Consider the following 20,238-nt stretch of genomic DNA (forward strand, 5'->3'; position numbering starts at 1 on the left):
AAAAGTAGGCTTTACTTTTTCTAACACTTCCATCCAAGATGATTATAGTGTGAATATAAGTCAGCTAAAAACAAAGGTGTCTGAAGAGGTATGAAAACCAACTGGGAATTGAACTAGAGACAGAGATATTTCCTAGGTTATGTTTAGAGTATGATATTGGTAAAATATTTATGAATACATATAGGATTGCCCTAACCCTGCAGGTGAGATTTTTTGGTCTGTGAATAATTTCTCCATTGTTGTCCATGATTTCTAAGCTCCCACTTTCACTGGAGTTTTCAGAAGAATCATCTCCTTCCACTACACGTTCTGGGACAATACCAGTGACACGCATCACTTCAACATGCAGACGCCCTGCAACCTGCATTACAAAAATATTAAGATTAAAGACCTTAGGGCACCACATAACGTCAGTAATCCCACTAGATATTTATATAAATAAATACAATTGTACCTTCAACTGAATGGAAGAATAGCATGCACATAAAAATTGTAAGTCACATATTACCATTCTGAAACCTGTCTCAGAACCAACTTGAGCCTACAGACTTTACGTGTAGGACTCATTGCTCTATATCTAACCTTGCTTGCTCAGCAAATTTACACAAAATTAAAAAAAGATATTGATAGTTGTTTTGGGTGGTATTCAATGCTACTCCTACTCAGAATACATCCATTCAAGTTAACAGACATGACTAATTTAGGCTCATTAATTTCACAGGGTCTACTTTGAGTAGGACTTAGCTGAATACCACCCCTTGAATTGCCTTCAGTGTACTCACCAACTTTTCCCTTTGATTTTTCCAGATTAGGAGCACTGGAGCATTACTTGGAGGAGCAAGTAGTATGCAGTCCAAGATTTGGTTGTGAAATTCAGTTGCTCGATCTTTTGCCCTCTGCCCAAAACATTTCCATTGTATGTACACTGCTTCACTGATTTAAGTGGGACAGAACTCCTCCTGTCCCTAGACTGTGGGCCCATCCAGACTGGTGTTTTATTGCAGGGGTATAGAGCAACATTTATTTATTTATTTTATTGTTGTTGTTGTTGTTGTTGTTAGTTTATTTATACCCCACCTTTCGGCCAAAGGCCCTCAAGGCGGCTTACAAGAAAAATAAACACAGGTATAAAAATACAATTATATACAATATAAACAATACAATATACAAAAATTAAATTAAAAGGGAACAACATTATCATTATCTGCACCGCCAGAAAGAGGAGGTGGTGTTAGCGGGGGCAGCAGTTCTTGAGAGGCAGAAGGGCGACAGGCATTTATTACAGCGAAGCTGTTTGCTGGTTCAATATTGTCTTCCTCTCCATGTCCTCGGGCTCGCTCAGCTGCTGTTTCCTCGGCTTCTGCTGCTGCTGCTGCTGCTGGAAGTTTATGTCGGAGGGCAGCTGCAAGAGCTCCAGCTCGAGGATCTGAACCGTGCTTAGAGCAGGAGGAGGAGAAGGACGTGGAGGCGGCAGCTGTTGTCAAGCAGGAGGCCCAACGCCAGGAGGCCCCGCACAAGAGGCCCTGTGCCAGGCTGTTGTTGAGCAGGAGACCCCCAAGCAGGGAGACCCCATGCAGAAAGCCCCACACAGGGCTGTTGTTGAAGAAGCAGCGGCAAGGACCTGGGTTCTTCTGATGTTGTTCTGATGTTCCAGTTGTTGCTGCTAGTCGAACAGTTGCATTATATTTCCTTGTCAGTTGCTAATCCCTTCTGTCGCTGAGGAACTTCTGTATCAGCACATAGTCTCAGCGTGCCATGGTACCCATCACAATCCTAGCCCACAGTCATAATCCTAGCCCACATTAAAATGTTTACATCAAAGTGGCATTACAAAATGCAAAAACATGATAGAATTAAAAACAAATAAAAATATCATTAAAAACAATAATAAAAGCATCAAAAAGTACTGCATTGGTTGGAAAAGAAAATTCATATTAAAAGGCCTGTTCTAAAAGTTTTTTCAGGAGATACCTGAAAGAAAGACAGGATGGTTCCTCCCGAATGTCTATTGGTAGGGAGTTCCATAGGGCAGGGCCTGCCACACTAAAGGTTCAGTCCCTGGTAGAGGCCAACTAAAACCCAGGAGCATGAGGAACCACTAAGATTGCCCCATCAGAAGATCTCAGTGATCAAGATGGAACACAGGGAGTCGGGTGGTCCTTAGGGTACTTTGGGCCCAAGTTGTTGAGGGCTTTGTGAATGAACACAAATACCTTGGGCCTGGCTTGGCAGCAAACTGACAACCAGTGCATCTGTTCCAGCAGCAGAGTAAAATGTTGCCAGTAATCTGCTCCTGTGAGCAGTCTGGCCTCTGCATTCTGTTGATGATGCATTAATAGTGTGTTTGAATTCGATTTATATTGGACCATCCACACATCATCCCATTTTATCAATTATTCTGTGGTGCTTCCCCATTTTTCTGACATAGCATACACACTTTAGCTCTGTCCATGCTCCTGCTATCCCCATTTCGTCCTTTTTCTCCTTGAGCTCATTAGTTGTTCTATGAAGCCATGCCACCATACTTTCCTTTGTACACTTCTAATTTTTTTTTTGTTCAGGCAGTGTTTGTTCAGGCAGAGTTATGGTGCTAAACCATAACTCATTTCCACACACAACCCCCCTGCCACAGGAATGCTGGTATCCCAGCATCAACAAGAAGTATGAGGGAATGGCTGCATCATAAGAAGTGGATATATTTTGGCACATTGCCAAGGCACTCTTGCACTATAGCAGGTTAAGAGCAGGAGTAAAAAAACAACCAAAACATTTGTAGAATAAAAAGTTAAAGGATTTTAGCAGGAAGCTATAAGACATGCACCAATTGCAGCTAAATAAACTTTTGTAGGTGCAAATGGTATTGAAAGCCGTATTGAAACCCTGAAAACTGTCCTGATAGTATAATTAACACAAATGGTGATGAATGCATAATAAAAAGAATGTCTGGAGGGCCCCGTGTGTGGTTTTACCCCATTTTATCAGTAGTCTTCAAAATATTTATTGCTCTTCCTTTCAATCCACATTACTTTCCCTTCTCTTACTCCCATAACTAGCAGATGCTGCAATCAGCACTGCAAATAAGGAAAGGCAGAGTACACCTACTTGCCCTGTGTGTAACTGAGCCCTTTCTTCCATAACACATCTATTGTTCATTGCAAAGATTCATCTACATGAGCAAAACAGGACAGAATTCAACAGGGACTTACCTCCCCCTGCTGGCTAATTATTGGCACTGCATACTGAAGTTTAACATCACAGAAAAGGCACTCCAAAAAGACATTCGCTACGCCAATTAAATTATGGTTTTCTTGTGCTTCATAGAAAGGATCACCTCTTTTCCCAGTAAGTCTATCTGTCTATTTTTTAAAAAACAACACACAATTAACACTTCAAAAACATAAAAGATTCAACACAGTGACTCAACACGGATCTGCAATTATGGAATAATTATGAACAAACACCCTATAAAGTCATTTTCAAACCCCCAGTTAATCATTGTGCAACATATCTATGTAGGGCAGATGAGATAATAGCAGAAGCCAGCAGGAGTATATTTAGAACAGGAATCCATGAGAGGAGAACATCACTCTGAACGCCATCATTTTACATACTGTGCTACGTGTGGTGAAACCCAACCATCATGAATACCAGAAGCTTATTCCTTTTACAAATAAATAGTACTAATACTTTCAAGAACCCAATTCTGGTTTTGGAAAAGATCCAAAGTAAAATTCCCTATGTGCAAACATATATAGCAGAAATAACAAAAGCCCTTGCCATACTTGTTTTTGAAGCAGACAATAAATACTACATTGTATAAATTCATATGTTGATCATTACATTCAAGTAAACAACATTTCATACTGAAACAAACTTACAGCTGAATCCTGAGTTACATAAGCTCTTATCTATTCATTTAAAATAGCGCAACTCACGTTGATGTGCTCTGAAGGAAGAGATTATGGAAAATCATATTTCTATCAGAAAATTTGATATTCCTCATAGGCCAAATATTAACATGCATTTGCATAATAATTTGACAATACTACAAATATTGCAACACTTATGATAAGAAATACACTTCTCTGTAAACATATGCCAAGAGGCCAGGAGCACGCTATATTGAAATCTCATATGTAGAATAAAACAAAATGTGATTCACTAATAGGCAAAAAAAACCCTTGCAGTTTAAAAACATACCTCTAGCCAACAGATATTTCTATCAAACTTTAAAAAGCAGGGAAATTGGGCAGCTACAGTGAATGAACCAGGGGAGCAGGAGACCTGACCTCCTCTCTGAGATCTTGTACTGCCCTACAAATTTGTCAAAAAGGAAACACAGTTTGGGTTGGTCTTTCACAGTCCAATCCACTTCCTGTGTAGCTTGGAAGAATTTGGCAACATGTGCCTCTGAGCATATGGTGAGTGGTAGCAACACCAGCCATCTCAATCTCCAAAGATGGAGAATTACATTTTTGTATGTTTGTTGGTGTTCTTCTTGCTTTCCTTCTACCCTGTGTTACTATTGTTTCTACATAGAATCTAACCTAGAAAATTGTATTTATCTCATTATTCGTCCTAGAAATCTGTGTCAAATTCATTTTTATTAATTTCAAAGCCTTTTTATTGGTCAGTGTCATATGATGGTGAAGACAACCTTCAACACAAAAGGCTATGTTCTATTTCTATTTTGGGTGCATTAACAGTTGAATGTGATACTGCAGTTTGATGTAAAATCAGACTGATCACAATACATTGTTACTTAAGCAATAAATCCTGCTATTGGAAAAAACAAAGTTGACCTGCCCAAGATGCATGTTTTCAGCCTGCTATGCTTCAAACACTTCACTTAAGGAAAGGTGGCCATGGTCAATTAAAAACATAGAGCATACCTAGATTTTTGCTAGAATATATTTCACCTCCCACTGTTTTATCTTGTGCAAATGGAGACACTCCTCATGTCCACTGGAAACTATTCTGCAAAATGGTCAGTGCCATTATTCCATAATTGTTTTTGGAGGTTTTTTTTAGTGTTGCGAAGTGTTGCTGTACTTCACATATTCACAGTAGCGGAAGCAGAAGAGAATGATTTACTACAGGCAACTTCACTAAAATTGCAAAATAAAGCAAACATATTTAAAGTGACTATCTGAACTATATAAACTATCTTAACATTGCTGCTTCTTCCCTGCTAAAACAAGATCAGCACAGCACGTCTTGTTTCTATCATTTCGGCTGATTGCAGGTGTTGCCACCACTCACCATATGCTCAGAGGCACATGTTACCAAATTCTTCCAAGCTACACAGGAAGTGAGTTGGACTGCGAAAGACCAACCCAAACTCAGTTTACATTTTTACAAATTTGTAGGGCAGTACAGTATCTCAGAGAGGAGGTCAGGTCTCCTGCTCCCTTGGTGCATTCACTATAGCTGCCAAATTTCCCTGCTTTTTAAAGTTTGATAGAAATATCTGTAGGCTATAGGTACGTTCTTAAATCACAAGGTGTTTTTTTTTTTTGCCTATTAGTGATTTTCTCTGCTTTTTAATCTGGGAGGTAAGAACTGGGATCCTGTGCTAGTTTGCTGAGAATGGATTGATCATTTGCATTGAGTTCAGTGGGATTTACTCCCCTGTAATTATGCTTAGGATAGGTGAAACTGACTGATGGGGAGGGGAGGAGGGGGAAGGGCAGGGGTAGGGGAGGAGGAGGAGGGAGGGGAGGAGGAGGGCAGGTTTGATCATTTGCATGCTTATTGAATTCCGTGGGATTTACTCCCATGCAATCATGCTTAGGATAGGTGAAACTGACTGATGGGGAGGGGAGGAGGGGGAAGGGCAGGGGTAGGGGAGGAGGAGGAGGGAGGGGAGGAGGAGGGCAGGTTTGATCATTTGCATGCTTATTGAATTCCGTGGGATTTACTCCCATGCAATCATGCTTAGGATAGGTAAAACTGACCATGTGGGTGGAGGAGGAAAAGAGGGAGGGAGGGAGGGAGGAAAAGCTGAAGTGGGCAGGCAATGAGGAAGAAGGAAGAGGGTAGGAGATGTTGCGCTGTGTGTAGTTGTGTTGCTTAATTTCATTTAAAAGCAGCACCACAGCAGCAGAGAGTAACAGCAGATGTTGAAATGCGAGTGTGCCAACGTGTGCGTGTGTTTACCTAAGACAGCAGGCTTTTACCCTGCATCAGCATCACTGAGACTGGAGACTTAGTAAAATAAGATAAGCTACTTTATTTATAGAAATACATTGTAGATAGAAAAGGAAAACCTAGTTCTAACTAGCTAGCTAAGTTGGAGGTGTAACGCCCAGGTGCGGGAGTTAGCCCCATGCTAGGAGAGAGCAGAGACAAAGGGATGTCTCCCTCTCTCCTGGACAGCCGGAGAACAAAGGAGCAGAAAGGGCAGGAGGAGGGGCAGGTAAGCTTCCCTAAAGACGTCACAGTCTAGCAACAGAAGGAAGTCAGTCATAGCATCACAGGTAAAAGGTAAACAAGCCTGTCCACCTGGAGGACCCTAGCTCTATCTTCCTTCTGGAACTTAAACAAAAGAACAAAACAGGAGTTGTTCTTGCCCCACTTCCAACAGGAGGAAGAGAGAGAAGAGGGGAAGGAGGGGAAAGGTAGGTCTAATCATTTGCATGCTTATTGAGTTCAATGGGATTTACTCCTGGTTAATCATGATTAGGCTAGGTAAAACTGACCATGGGAGGGGAGAGGGGAGGGGAGAGGGAAGGAGGAAGGGAGGGGAGCAGAAGGAGGGGCAAGGAGGGGAGGGGGAGGGGCAAAAAGGAGATGATGGGAGGGAGGAGGAGGGGAGGGCAGGTTTGGTCATTTGCATGCTTATTGATTTACTCCTGTGCAATCATGCTAAAGACAGGTAAAACTGACCATGGGGGAAGGGGGAGGGAGGAGACGAAGAGAGCAGTGAGGGGAGGGGGAGGGAGGGAGGGGGAGTGGAGAGGGAGGGGAGGAGATTGGATCGGCGGGCACTGGGCGGAGAGGAAGCCCCTTTCCTTTCCAAAAGGAAAACATTGTGAACAGTATCATTTTTTTCAACGTTTCCCCCACCTTTTTATTCTACAGCAGGCACCTGTAGTCTCCCACCCAAATTTAAACCAAAGCTGTCACTGGCCACATCCACACCAGACCTTTATTTCAGTCAGTCATGACTTCCCCCAAAAGAATCTTGGGACGTATAGTTTGTGAAGGGTGCTGAGAGTTGCTAAGAAATGCCCTGTTCCCCTCACAGACCTTCAATCAGAGCAGCTGACTGTTAAATCACTCTGACCACTGGAGCTCTGTCAGGGGAATAGGAGTCTCCTCTCAGCACCCTTCACAAACTACACTTCCCAGGATTCTTTGGGGGAAGCCATGATTGTCTAAAGCAGCCTTTCCCAACTGGTGTGCCTCCAGATGTTGTTGGACCAGATGTTGTTGCTAATGGTTGAGGCTGATGGGAGTTTAGGTCCAACAACATCTGGAGGCACACTGGTTGGGAAAGGCTGGTCTAAAGTGAAATAAATGTCTTTCGTGGGTGTGACCCAGCAAAGCAGCTCTGAGTCTGGCTTTTAGAACATTGACAGTTGGTTCTTACTGAGCATGCCCGGGCTTATCACTGACTGCAATGCTAAATTTCTTAAATTAATTAAAAATAGGCCAGGCATTTTTTTAACCTTTAAACTGCAGAAGATGAAGGTCAGAGTATGGAGCAAGGTCAGTAATAGGATTACAGGTACTCTGTGAACATGGCTGATGTTTAATTAATTTCAACAAATTATGAGAACTCTGACAGAAAAAAGTCCAAAGGGGATCTGGTTTTTCCCCTCTTTTTACACTTTGAACTCTCGATTCTCTCTGACTGTTTTGTGTATTACCATGAAAATTTAGAGGGTTGTTAAGCAAGAGTTTCTGAGTCCAGGACTATACGTTTTGTAACATTTTGTTTTGAAATGAGCGTATGGGAAGCATCAGAATGGCATCAGGTGTAAAAAATTTTACACTGCAGAACGCAAAAATCCATGCTGGCTATAGTATACAGCTATTCTTGTGGCTGTATAATACAGAAATAGTTTTAGAGAGATACTACTTTTCAATTTAGTCAATGTAGTCTGTTCTCAGACTTGTACAAGGGCATTAATAACAGTTTAGGGATAATTATACAACTGAAATTCAATGTGGCAGCGCTATTTGATAGACAGAGCAGAGATTCCCACATGAACATGCACAACTGTGGTATATAAGGTTTACATATATACTTCTCTTATAAAAAGAGTAACATTTTGGCCACTCTGAAAAACTGTGGTTGAATACCTCATGGACTCTTTCCTTCCATTCTTGATACAGATCTCTCATGTCAATTAACTTGTTTTCCAGCTTCTCAATGGTCCACACTTGAATACCTTTTCCTTTTCTTCTTACTTGAATAGCTGGTTCACTTACTATTGCCCCTCTCTGAACAAAGATGAAATTACACAAATAAAAATACACATTTTAACTAAGTGATTAAGTTTTTCAAATTTGTATTCTAGAACATGTTACACAGCTAATTAATCTTTCTGTATTCCATTCAAATTATTTATATGTGATGGAAATTGATATGTAATGAGAATAGTCTTACTTAAACTCATTTTCTCAGTATAATACTAAGAACCACAACTGACTGGCGGCACTCAAGATAGCACAAGCACAAATACTCTGTTTCTACCATATGTGCACAGGTGTTATACATGCTTCCTGAGACAGAAAGATCAGAGAAGCTATATTAATTCAGATTATGTGTTCACTTACTTTCTATTTCTGGACCCAAATGACTTTGAGGGCTTATGCAAAGTAATTTCAATTACCAATTTTCTTACCTTCCTATTTGCACTCAGGTTAGCAGCAGGAATCTGCAGTGTCACTTGATAATCTGTTAGCTTGCCTATTTCTTCAGCCAAGAAGTTTGCTTCCCTCACTAACGTATTGGCCTTAACTATCTGCTCTCTTAGTTTTGCCAGGCTCTGTCGAAATAACTCATCCCTGGGGTGGGGGAGAAATATGGAGAGCATAAAGAAAAAGAATCTATTTTGTTTAGAGTTTTGATTTTTAAAAAATCTAAAATAATTATGTTCAAAGATTTTAGCAAGAGATAAAAATAGCTGTAAGCGAAAGAATGCTTCCTATTTTTTAAAATACATGTCAAGGCTACCTAGAATATGCTGCTCAGGAACAAAATGAATTCCAGCACATGCTGTTCCAACTTTATAGGCATTCTGAAGAAAATTATATATAACTCTAGATGAAACCTAAATCTCTATGCAGAGCTATAATGTGGTTCCTTTGATAATCTAAAGCATCTAGCTAAGGGCTTTTTTTAGTATTTTTATTTTCTGTTAATAATGAACTATAACTTCAACAAAAATTAGAATACTGATTTTTTTGTCACATTACTCATTTTCTTCTTTGAATTCACATTTGCTTACAACACATTAAAGCATTAACAAATTTGTGGGCACACATCTCTCCACAGTGTCCCATGCACGGAAGATGGGATCAGTGCTTGGGTACCTTTGCCCATAAATATTATGAAATGCATCCAAGTATCTGAACATTTGTCCTTCAACTTTAGGTCCTCTTCTAGTACTACAATGTTTTGTCAACTTCTCATGTATAGAAGTTGGACAGACCTTGGAAATCAAATATTTCACTGAAAAGTCTGCTATCTTCCAGTGGCATGCAATTTCTGCCAAAGCAATTACCAACATGAACACAATCAGATCTTTATGCACCCACTCTCAGCTTTCTTCAACTTTTATATACCTAGCTCATAGGTACACCCTAAGTGTAAATAGATACAGTTCGAAATTGAGTGTATAATCAGCAAATGTCTCCTCACCTTTATCTGCTCCTCAGAATAAATTAGCAATCTTCAATACTAAAATTGTCATCTTACATCGGGATGGCTAACCTATGGCCCTACAGATGTTGCTGAACAACTCCCATCAGTCGCAGCCATCATTGCCATGGACCAGGATGAAGTGAGTTGTAGTTCTAGAGGGCCACAGTAACCATTTGCCTTAAATTATTTGAAGCATGTATCATAATGTTGCCACAAATGCTCAAAAATCCCCCCAAGATAGCACCACTCACTGGTTTTGATAGCAGCATAATTCCAGCTGATCCAAACCTAGCCCCATAAAGCCAGAAATGAGCAAAAAAGTTGTAGTTACAATACTCTACCAAAATATAGTTTAATTAATGGGTACAACAATCCTGAATCAACACATTTATGTATATCATGGTCTGCGCAAGCATACACTATGTAAGTATCATCTGACTTTGACAGATAAGGTGGACATTGCAGGTGGATTTTTTACATTCTAAATGCACAACAAGCAGCTGTAGGCAAGATTATTTTGTATTCCTCTTATCCAAGTATGAATGGAAAAAGAAATCAAGATTCAACGTTTGAATCCTGTTACAATGTCCTATACACTATAAGCTAAGTTGCTAGGGTCATGTGGACAAGAAGTTAGGTACTTCCTGAAGTTCATGGCAGGTCATTCAGATTTTCATATTAGAGGTTTTCAAAAAATAAGTCTGGACAAAGAAATGCCTCTCCCCAAAGAAAACTGTGACTTGCCTGTCTTCTACAACAAACTGAGCATGCTCAGCTTTAATATAAGCCCACATTAAGAATCTAGGAAGCAAGCACACCTAGAGATTTCCTCAGAGATAATTTTGGGGATTATGAATGACTTCCCCACAGCAAGCCCTACAGCAATTCTGCCCATATGGGCACTGCATTATGTCTGTGCCATGATAGGACTGGTCTTTAAGTTTTCATGTCTTTAAGTTTTAATTTCTGTTGTTAAAAATATATATACAATTGTTGTATATAATTTAGTCTGTGAAACTACTTCATGGCAGGTACAGCTTTTTATAGCAAATAACCCAACAGTAGCTATTTTGTTAAGTTTTAATTTACATTTTTTCTATCCTTTCCAGCCAAGAAAAATAAATAAAAAATCCCAAACTGTAAATTGCAGAATTTAACCTTTATTTACGAGAACACAGTGAGAAGAAGATGGGGATGAGACCAAATCAGGCAGAATCACTAGGTAAACAGAACTACGCTCTAGTTACAGAAGGTATGTGCAAAGATACCCTGCCCACCAAAAGTCCTAATTCTGAAGAATTTAATCAATACGAAGTTTAACAACATGCAAGAAGGCTGCTTTAATGTCACTAATGACTCCGATCTGAAAGAATGATTGTCCCTCGACAGATTCACAGAATTATATTTTTCTCCATCATCATCCTCTCTCAGTTACTAATGGATTTAATACCAGTTCTCTCACCTCTCTTCTGACCAGAGGTTCACTTTCTGCTGAGTGGTCTGGGCAACTTCTGAAAGACTGTCACTAGAATGCTGATACCGCCTTTCTGGACAGAGTTGCTGTCGGAGTTGCTCCAGCTCACGCTCATACATCATCCGCTGTTCTTCCAAAGCACTACGTTTTTCTTCCAAGTATTGTTTTTCCAAGATCTGAACCACATTTTGTACTGGATCTAGACAAGGAGAGAGCCACAACTTCCATTGTTGCTAGTAATACTTCTTACTGTGTTATTTCTTAACACAGGAAAGTACACAGTTCTACAGCTACAATGATCCAAAGGTAAAAAGGAGGATGAGAGACAAAAGATTCGAAGTACTATTTTCCACTAGAGGATCCCATGTAAAGAAAAGGAAGGTTGAACAAAGTAGTTAGAAAAAGTTTACAGATTTACAGAGAATTCCTCCACAACCCCCCATAACATGATTAAGAAATAACACGATTAAGACTATAATCCAAAGCAGGAGGTATATCCCATAGAACTCCACTTACTTCCTAGTAAATATAATTGGAATCAGTGTGTCAGAATAGAAATAACCTTAGGCAAACAACATGATTTACTCCACTAAGACCTCTATTCCCAGAAAGTCATGAGCGTTATTCAACATAACAAAAATTATGAGCTGAAGTCCTACCTGATGTCATCTGCATGCGTGGGAGAAAAACCTATTGCCACAATCTAGAAATTTTTGTGCTCATCTCTGGCATTTGCAGTGACCAAGGACCATTTTCTTACCATTGCTATTCAGGGTTTTCATTATCACTTCCATTTGTGCAAATTCATAGTTATAGTCTGGTTCTGACGAAGCTTCGCTATCGGCATCTAGATCATGTTCCGCTATCAGCAGCTCTTTTTCAGAGTCTTTCAACCAATCTCGTCGCTTTCTCTTAGGTAGATTGATTCTATTTAAAAGTTAAGAATGTACTCATTAAAGGTCTTGGCAAAATATATTTTAAAAATGATGGATGAAAATTACTGTTCTGATTCTGTAGATAAGACTTTCTGCACTGAACAAGTCAGGAGTAGGATGGAAAAGGATGAAGGGTTGTTCCAAAACAAAGAAAGCTATAGTGGTGATTGCAGTTCTTGCTCACTGTGTGCATAACCATTCCCAACACAGAGGACCTCACTTACTCAGCTCTCAAGATTTTTGCAGCTGCCCATTGAAACCTTTTGGCTTCATCACACAATATATTTCACTCCTGGTACCGTGTGTTTGTCTCCTATATGACATTCCAAATTCAATGTAGTAATTTAGAACATTTATGTTATTAATAAGCAAGCACACATATATGTACAACATCAATCAACTGAACTGACTTACTAACAAAAACCAACTGAAAAGCCTTGCTCTTAAGATTCTATTCACTTTAAAGATACAGTAACACAGTTATCATCATAACATATATCACCACAACTAACAATGACTCAGATCATACTAAGACATGCTATCCCCAAGAACAATGGTCCATGAAATACAATTTTCTACACTACAATGTAGTATTTGCTTGCATCATGATTTAAAGATTGATAATGTCAGAATGCATGTTGCTTGGTACTTGCTCTAAAGCTTGATATATGTGAACAGAATTTTTAAAAAATACACTCATAAATTCAAGCTCTATCTAACACAGTTATAATTATAGGAGACATATTATAGGAGAAGATATTGCTGGATGAAAACCTAGACAGATTCCTAAAATCTAACTTTAAAACTATATGACACCTCAGAAGTTTGAACTACGAAGTTCATATATTTCAAATAATTCAAATATATTTCAAATAATTCTTTAGAAGTAAAATAATTCACTATTAACATTTGGACATGGATTTCTAAATAAGAAAGAAGAAGAGAGGGAGAAATGGCTACCTGAAGAAGTGGTTGTTTCCCCATAAGATTCTATCTCCATGCCACAACTGTGTCACAGAACATACTAGCGTGCCATTTACGCAGGATCTGAAAACAAAACATAATACCAATAAGACCAAAATTAGCCTTTAGTATCTGAGTTCTCAAACAGCAATTCCTTTCTGCCACAGAATGTTACTCATTTTGGTCCACAGGAGTTGTTCTCAAAGACGGAGAAGCAGAGGGAGACCAATTCTCTCTAACCCATTGGTCACTATTGTGTGTATCACCTGGCTGCCTGGAACAATATTACAGAAAACCTTTTTACTCACATGAAACACATCAGGAGAAGGATGTAGGTATTCTGGCTCATGACTCAACCAAGGCACATACAAATACCTTAGTGGAGGAGGGAAGCAGAAATATGCACATTCAGCTGCATAAACACGTGCTTTTTCCATGGGGCCTAACTCTCATTTCCATGGTTCTAAAAATGTGAGGTGTGCCCCTCTGGAGAAGGCTAAGAGGTTTTCAAGGATAGGAAAAGACCCCTTTACCATAATCCATTCCAACCTGATGATGGGTGTTGAACAGACCAGGTGGTAAAAGTTCTGGTATACTGAGCTTCTACAGGTATAATTAGCATTAGCTGATGATGCTAAGTGTTCAAAAGAGGCTGCAATATTTTCTACCCTTTTGTTTACTAGTTATTTTCTTATGAATCTTAATGAATGTTGTGGGTCCCCCTCAGCTCTGAGATAAACATGTCAACAGATGAATTACCAATTCACTTCGCTTGGAGGGAAATGAAGTGTTTTCTCTTGATTCAGTACTGGAAAGGCCTACTAGGAGAAACCGCTAGTCTAGTTTTTCCTAGACCCACAGGTTAAACATGCATAAGATGCATGAAATAAAAAATGCTAAATCATGAAGGCTGTAAAAAGAGGCTGATTCCTACTGACAAATTATTATTGCTGCAGGAGCACCTCCTTGTTGTAAACAGCAAAGACAGAGTCTCTGTTTTAGCAATGTAACATGGAGTATATACAGTTAAATCACAGGCCATTCATTGTAAGCAGTCTGCACAAACCTAGTTAAAACCTCCTTAATGAGGCACATCTGTTGTTTCTTTAGTTAAAAAAATCTTTCAAAAACTAGGTTACTCTGACTAAAAGAAGTTTATTTCACATTAGCCACAGCAAAAAGACCACATGTGAGGAATATTTGGAGAGGCAGCTTTGTATAAATTATGTTCTGCCCTTAAATGTAGGCATGCAAAAATAGGAAAAGTAATCACTGTGCACCTAATTTTCTCAGAAAGGTAACATTTCTCAGAAAAAAAGATTGTGTTCCAAGTGTGGAAGATTACCACTGAAACATCTCCATATCACAAAGAAGTTACTTTCATTCTCCATGAGAATCAGAAATGAAATGATGCAATTTATTCTTAGTTGTAACTCTGGTAACAAGGTTTGTGTCTATTTAGGCATTTTGGATGAAGCACAAATTTAACAAAGCTTATTTAGTTATTAATTTTTTCCAGTGACATACTTCTTTGTTCTTGCCAGTCAAAATGACTAATTCCTAGCAATGTAATTCTATCATAACACTGAATATCATCTGTTTAGAATTTTCTCTTAAGTCTACAGCATTGCAGTATAACATACTAAGGAACACCGTGCAAAAGGTATAAGTAAATCTTATGTGGAATAAACTGTGCTCATTTCTATACATTTACATTCTTAAGTTATCCTTCAAGCTGTCACCCTGTCTTGCAGAGATTTAAACTGTTCAGATTGTCAAATGGACAACTGTTCAGATTGACAAATTGTCTAAATAATAAAACAACAATAATAAAGGGAAACGTATTTGTGTGGAATTACAAGCTTCATGTTAAAAGGTAGATATGTGATTTAAATATTTTCCAAAAATATTTTGCTCTGTAATCTTTCCACTGTCTTTGACTATGAATATACTTTTGGGAAGTGCCAAAAATATCGCTAAGAAAAACAAGTGTTAAGTGTACAAGTGAACCACAACTAAATCAGTCAGTTTAAACAGTGTCCACACCTTATTGATGCTAGTTACTAGTATTGTCTTAAGCGAAACAGATTTCTTGTACTCAGAAATGCATGCACCAATTAGCAACATACCAATTTTGTGGAATGTATATGGACACTTAAAGGTTTCCCACCAACAGGTCCAAATAAAATCAAATTCTCAGAGGAGATTAAAAGCATCTGTCCCAGTATGCGTATGCATCAAGAACAACACAACCACTTATTTCTTATTGTTCTTATAATTAAGACTGTATCAAAACTGTCTATGTGAACAGTTCCCTCTTTAATTGCCGGGGCCCTTTCCCATAAATTACAAACGAAGTCACCCTTTTGTAAGATGAAACTGATTTCACATTTTCCCTTACCTTGCATTTTCTTTTGGCAAGACAGAAACTTCCCCATCTGGTGCAATGTCTATTTCACAATGCTCTGGCTGGATCCCTATGCCAAACAGCTGTATATCCTGAGAGGTATCTGCACCAACCCTTGTGTGATCCTGTTTCAGGCAGATACAATGAAAATAAAATCTGCTGCTTCTATTATCTAAAGTACAGACTTTTTAATTACAAACTATATGCAGTCCACCCTGAAATCCTATGCCCATATTCATTACACTATTGCTAGCCTGGCAGAGGTAACAAGCTCCCTACACAGAATTCTCTAAAACTGATTTTGCAGAAACATAGACCCACACTTGGTTATATTACAGAAGTACCAAGACACAATGCTATGTGTAAAACTAGTCAACTACCTTGGCAAACTAGGAACGTTTTCATAGCTTAACTGTTCATAATTTCTGTTCATAACACTAACAGGCTTTGTGTTGAGTTCATTACTTAGCTCTAACAAAACATGTTCATATGAACATGAAATGAGCAAAGATAAAAGAGCTAGGTTTTAATTGTCACAATAATTACACAACTGAAGTCTACCGCTAACCATCCCCTATAATAGATGTGAATCTGTACTGTTTACTGTATTTGAGACAGATAAAGTCTGGCTTGAATCTTAGGGATAGAGTTTACTGAAATGCTATCGATATGCACATTTATCAGTGTGCTTATTAATAAGCTGCATACATATAGCTAACTATCCCACCATTTAATTTTTTCTCCTGAGATATATGAATGAACTGATTCTTAAATCTAAATATACACCAGCATAGATTAGGTGCATAAGACACAGCAGAGGTTTAAACAGAATATGGATTTCCCCTTCTTAGACCAAAATAATTATATAGCATTAGAAGAAGCAAGAACATTGAATGCTTTATATTAGCCTTTTTGGCCTCCTACAAAGAGGTGCTAAATTGAGAGAAATCTCAACAAATTATCAGGTCAAAGAACCAAAGAGCAATAGAAGTTTTGCAATGACTTTTAGTTTCAACAAATAAAATATTGACTGATACTGGGGGGTTTTCAGAAACAGTTGCAAAGTTCCCCATTTTGAGAATCAATTTAGATACAGTCCCACAAATTCCAATTTAGCATAATAATTTTTTTAAGGGAAGCTCCAAAACAATATGAAATTAAGATGCTTTTTTACCTTCAAATAGTAAACCAGTAATTCATTGAGTGCAGGATCTGCATTTAGATTCACCAGATAGCACTTGTCTTCCCCAACCTTAATACCAGAAGTTTCAAGAGAAATTCCCATACTCTCTAGTTGCCTTTGTCTCTCCTGTAAAATACACAGAAAATTTTAAATTCATCAGATGTGAGTTGCAATTAATCTAAACTTATGGCCTGAGCCATAATCTTGGGCAGAAGAAAACCACTGTTGATGTTGCTCTACAAATGCTTTCACAACAATTCACAAAGTACTATAATAGGTATGTTCTATATCAATTTCCATGCTTCCACTTTTGCAAAAGGTTGCACAAGTGGATCATCATCTCTTGATTCAGATTCACATTTCTCACACAATGCTCAACTATAATGCATAAAACAAACTCTTCTGTGAGCAATAGCAGCCTTCCTCATGTGGAAGAGTATCAGTGGAAATAAAAGCAGAGTTACCATTCATCTTTACCCACCTAAGATAATACGACTAGAACAGATAACAAAAGAAGTTGCACAAATATGAGCAACACTATCCAGTAAGGATTTCATCTATTATGACTCTTGCTCATCAGTCAAACAGAGACTAGTGAAGACATGCATACAGTCCTACCAGCATCATTTAAAATAATGAAACATTTATTTTTACAGTGTATATCTTTATAAACTGTGCGTTAGTCAATATGTCAGAATAACAATATTTTTAAATATTCATTTAGAATGTAAACTCATGCTTTTCATCTTTTTTCACATTTATTCACAATAGCCAACAGCAACTTAGAATTTAGAAGTACCAATGAACATAAAACTAGTTTTTGACTGGAGTCACCAAACACTCCCACTTAATTTGTTGTTGTTAAGTGCCTTCAAGTCGATTACGACTTATGGCAACCCTATGAATCAGTGACCTCCAATAGCATGAACCACCTTGTTCAGATCTTGTAAGTTCAGGTCTGTGGCTTCCTTTATGGAATCAATCCATCTCTTGTATGGTCTTCTTTTTCTACTCCCTTCGGTTTTTCCCAGCGTTATTGTCTTTTCTAGTGAATTAATAGTCATGGGATAAGAGCAGGAGTTCCCTTATGGATTACTAATTGGTAATAGACCAAGAATAAACGGACAGCCCCCCATGGACTTGTATTGGAACCAGTGCTTTTAAACTTTTCATAAATGATCTGGAGTGAGCAATGAAGTGGCCAATTTTGCTGAGGGCACCAATTTATTTAGCATGGTAAAAACAAAAAGGGATTGTGGAGAGGTCCAAAATGTTCCCTTCAAACTGGGTGAATGGACCATTGGTCTCACCTGAAGGGTGATTTTCCTATGAGGACGGACATCACAACGGTTTTAGCTCCACCTATCGTGCGAAGGCAAGAATGTCTTTGAAGTCAAGACTAGGGGCGTCAGGCCCCTCCCACTCTCCAGTTCATTCGCAGCGAGTCTAAGGAGAAATATCTAAAAATACAAAAACAAGGCCAACAGGCCTGGCAGCAGGAAAATAACACCATAGTACCATGCATAGTAACATGACTCCAACATAGCGGTATAACAGAACTAGAAGTCTTGACTTCACTTTTAAATTTAAATATAATAGCGTAACAGTAATATAGAACACATTAGAAAATATATAGTCATCCTCCAACTGGGAGGGTCGTGATGTCCGTCCTCATAGGAAAATCACCCTTCAGGTGAGACCAATGGTCCATTTTCCGTATGAGTCCGGCCATCACAACGGGATGTACCCCAGCAGCCCAAACAGGGAGGGACCACCCACGTGTTAATCGTCATTAAGAACCTGTTGCAAAACTCGTCTGCCAAAAGAAGCGTCAGCAGAGGCATAGCGATCAATTTTATAATGCCTTATAAATGAGTGTGGGGTAGACCAGACTGCAGCCCTACAAATATCGGCAACAGGAGCATTAGTGGCAAAAGCAGCCGAAGTGGCAGCTGACCTGGTAGAATGAGCCATTATACTAGCTGGAACTGACAGCTTCAGAGACTCATATGCTAAAGTAATACATGCCCTTAACCAACGGGATAAGGTAGGATTGGAAACTTTATGCCCCATAGACCTTGGATGAAAGGATACAAACAGAGACTCAGTTCGTCGTATATCCTGGGTCCTAGACAGGTAGGTCTTGAGAGCCCTCCGGACATCCAACGAATGCCAAGCCTTCTCGAGAGGATGGGTAGGATTCGGGCAAAAGGAAGGCAAAACAATGTCCTGGTTGCAATGGAACACTGAATCAACCTTGGGACGGAAGGAAGGATCAGTTTTCAGTACAACAGAGTCCTTATGGAAGACGCAGAGATGGCGAGCGGAAGACAATGCGCCCAACTCCGAAACTCGTCTACCAGATGTGATTGCGATCAGGAACAAGACCTTGAAGGACAGTATATGAAGAGGCACAGTCCTGATGGGTTCAAACGGAGGGCGTTGCAAAGCCTGCAGAACCTTCGGCAAACTCCATGAGGGAAACCGATGGACAACAGCCGGAGAGCGTAGGGCGACTCCCCTCAAAAAACGTTTGATGAACGGATGTGAGGAAATATGATCTCCAGGAGAGGACACTGAGAGAATGGATGACAGAGTGGACGCATGTCGACGTAGAGTGTTGGGTCGAAGTCCCATCATAAAGCCGCTATGGAGAAATTGGAGCACCTGATGCACAGTGGCCTGGGATGGATCATGGTGGTGGGACTGACACCACTTGGAGAAAGCCACCCAGGTATGTTGATAAATACGGGTGGTAGATGGTCTTCTCGAGGCCAAAATAATATCAATCACAGCGTCAGACAGTCCAGCTGACCTCAAATGTCCCCGTTCAAACGCCACGCTGTTAGATTGAACCAAGTAGGGTCCTGGTGCAGTACCGGACCCTGGGATAGAAGGTCTGGCCTTACTGGAAGTGTCCAAGGATCCATCATTGACATTGCCAGAAGATCTGAAAACCACGGTCGGCGTGGCCAAAATGGTGCTATCAGAACCAGCTGTGCCCTTTCGGTTCGCGCCTTCCTCAAGGTTTTGGCTAACAATGGTATGGGAGGAAAGGCGTACAATAGACCGTCTGGCCACGGTGTTGTCAGAGCATCCACTGCTTCTGCTGTTGAGTCCAGGTATCGGGCAAAGTACCTGGGAAGCTGGCAATTGCGACTGGAGGCAAACAGGTCGACTGATAGGGCGCCGAACCGACACTGGAGACGATGGAAAATGGCTGGATGAAGTTTCCATTCTCCCGGAAAGACCTGTTGTCTGCTGAGCCAGTCTGCTGTCACATTCCAAATCCCTCTGAGGTGCTCTGCTTTCAGGGATTGTAGATGTTGTTCTGCCCAGACAAAGATGAGGGAGGCTAAGTCCTGCAGAGGACGAGACCTGGTGCCCCCCTGTCTGTTC

At 39.7% G+C, this 20,238-nt stretch overlaps 1 protein-coding gene across 11 annotated transcripts in view; it reads right to left on the bottom strand.

The window, feature by feature from the left end:
* The window catches only part of KIF13A (kinesin family member 13A), a 186,102-nt gene that overhangs the window by 89,164 nt on the left and 76,700 nt on the right, over positions 1–20,238 (bottom strand). For all 11 annotated transcript variants that reach the window (XM_061592869.1, XM_061592858.1, XM_061592899.1 and 8 more), the window contains 9 exons: positions 16,831–16,965; positions 15,651–15,781; positions 13,247–13,333; positions 12,112–12,278; positions 11,340–11,550; positions 8,856–9,018; positions 8,311–8,451; positions 3,207–3,356; positions 197–361 (listed from right to left, as the gene is read on the bottom strand). In XM_061592869.1, coding sequence (XP_061448853.1) covers positions 197–361; positions 3,207–3,356; positions 8,311–8,451; positions 8,856–9,018; positions 11,340–11,550; positions 12,112–12,278; positions 13,247–13,333; positions 15,651–15,781; positions 16,831–16,965 — 1,350 coding nt within the window. The remainder of the gene's footprint in view (positions 1–196; positions 362–3,206; positions 3,357–8,310; positions 8,452–8,855; positions 9,019–11,339; positions 11,551–12,111; positions 12,279–13,246; positions 13,334–15,650; positions 15,782–16,830; positions 16,966–20,238) is intronic.

The sequence above is a fragment of the Rhineura floridana genome, chromosome 1 (genome assembly GCF_030035675.1).
Source record: "Rhineura floridana isolate rRhiFlo1 chromosome 1, rRhiFlo1.hap2, whole genome shotgun sequence".
NCBI lineage: Eukaryota > Metazoa > Chordata > Lepidosauria > Squamata > Rhineuridae > Rhineura > Rhineura floridana.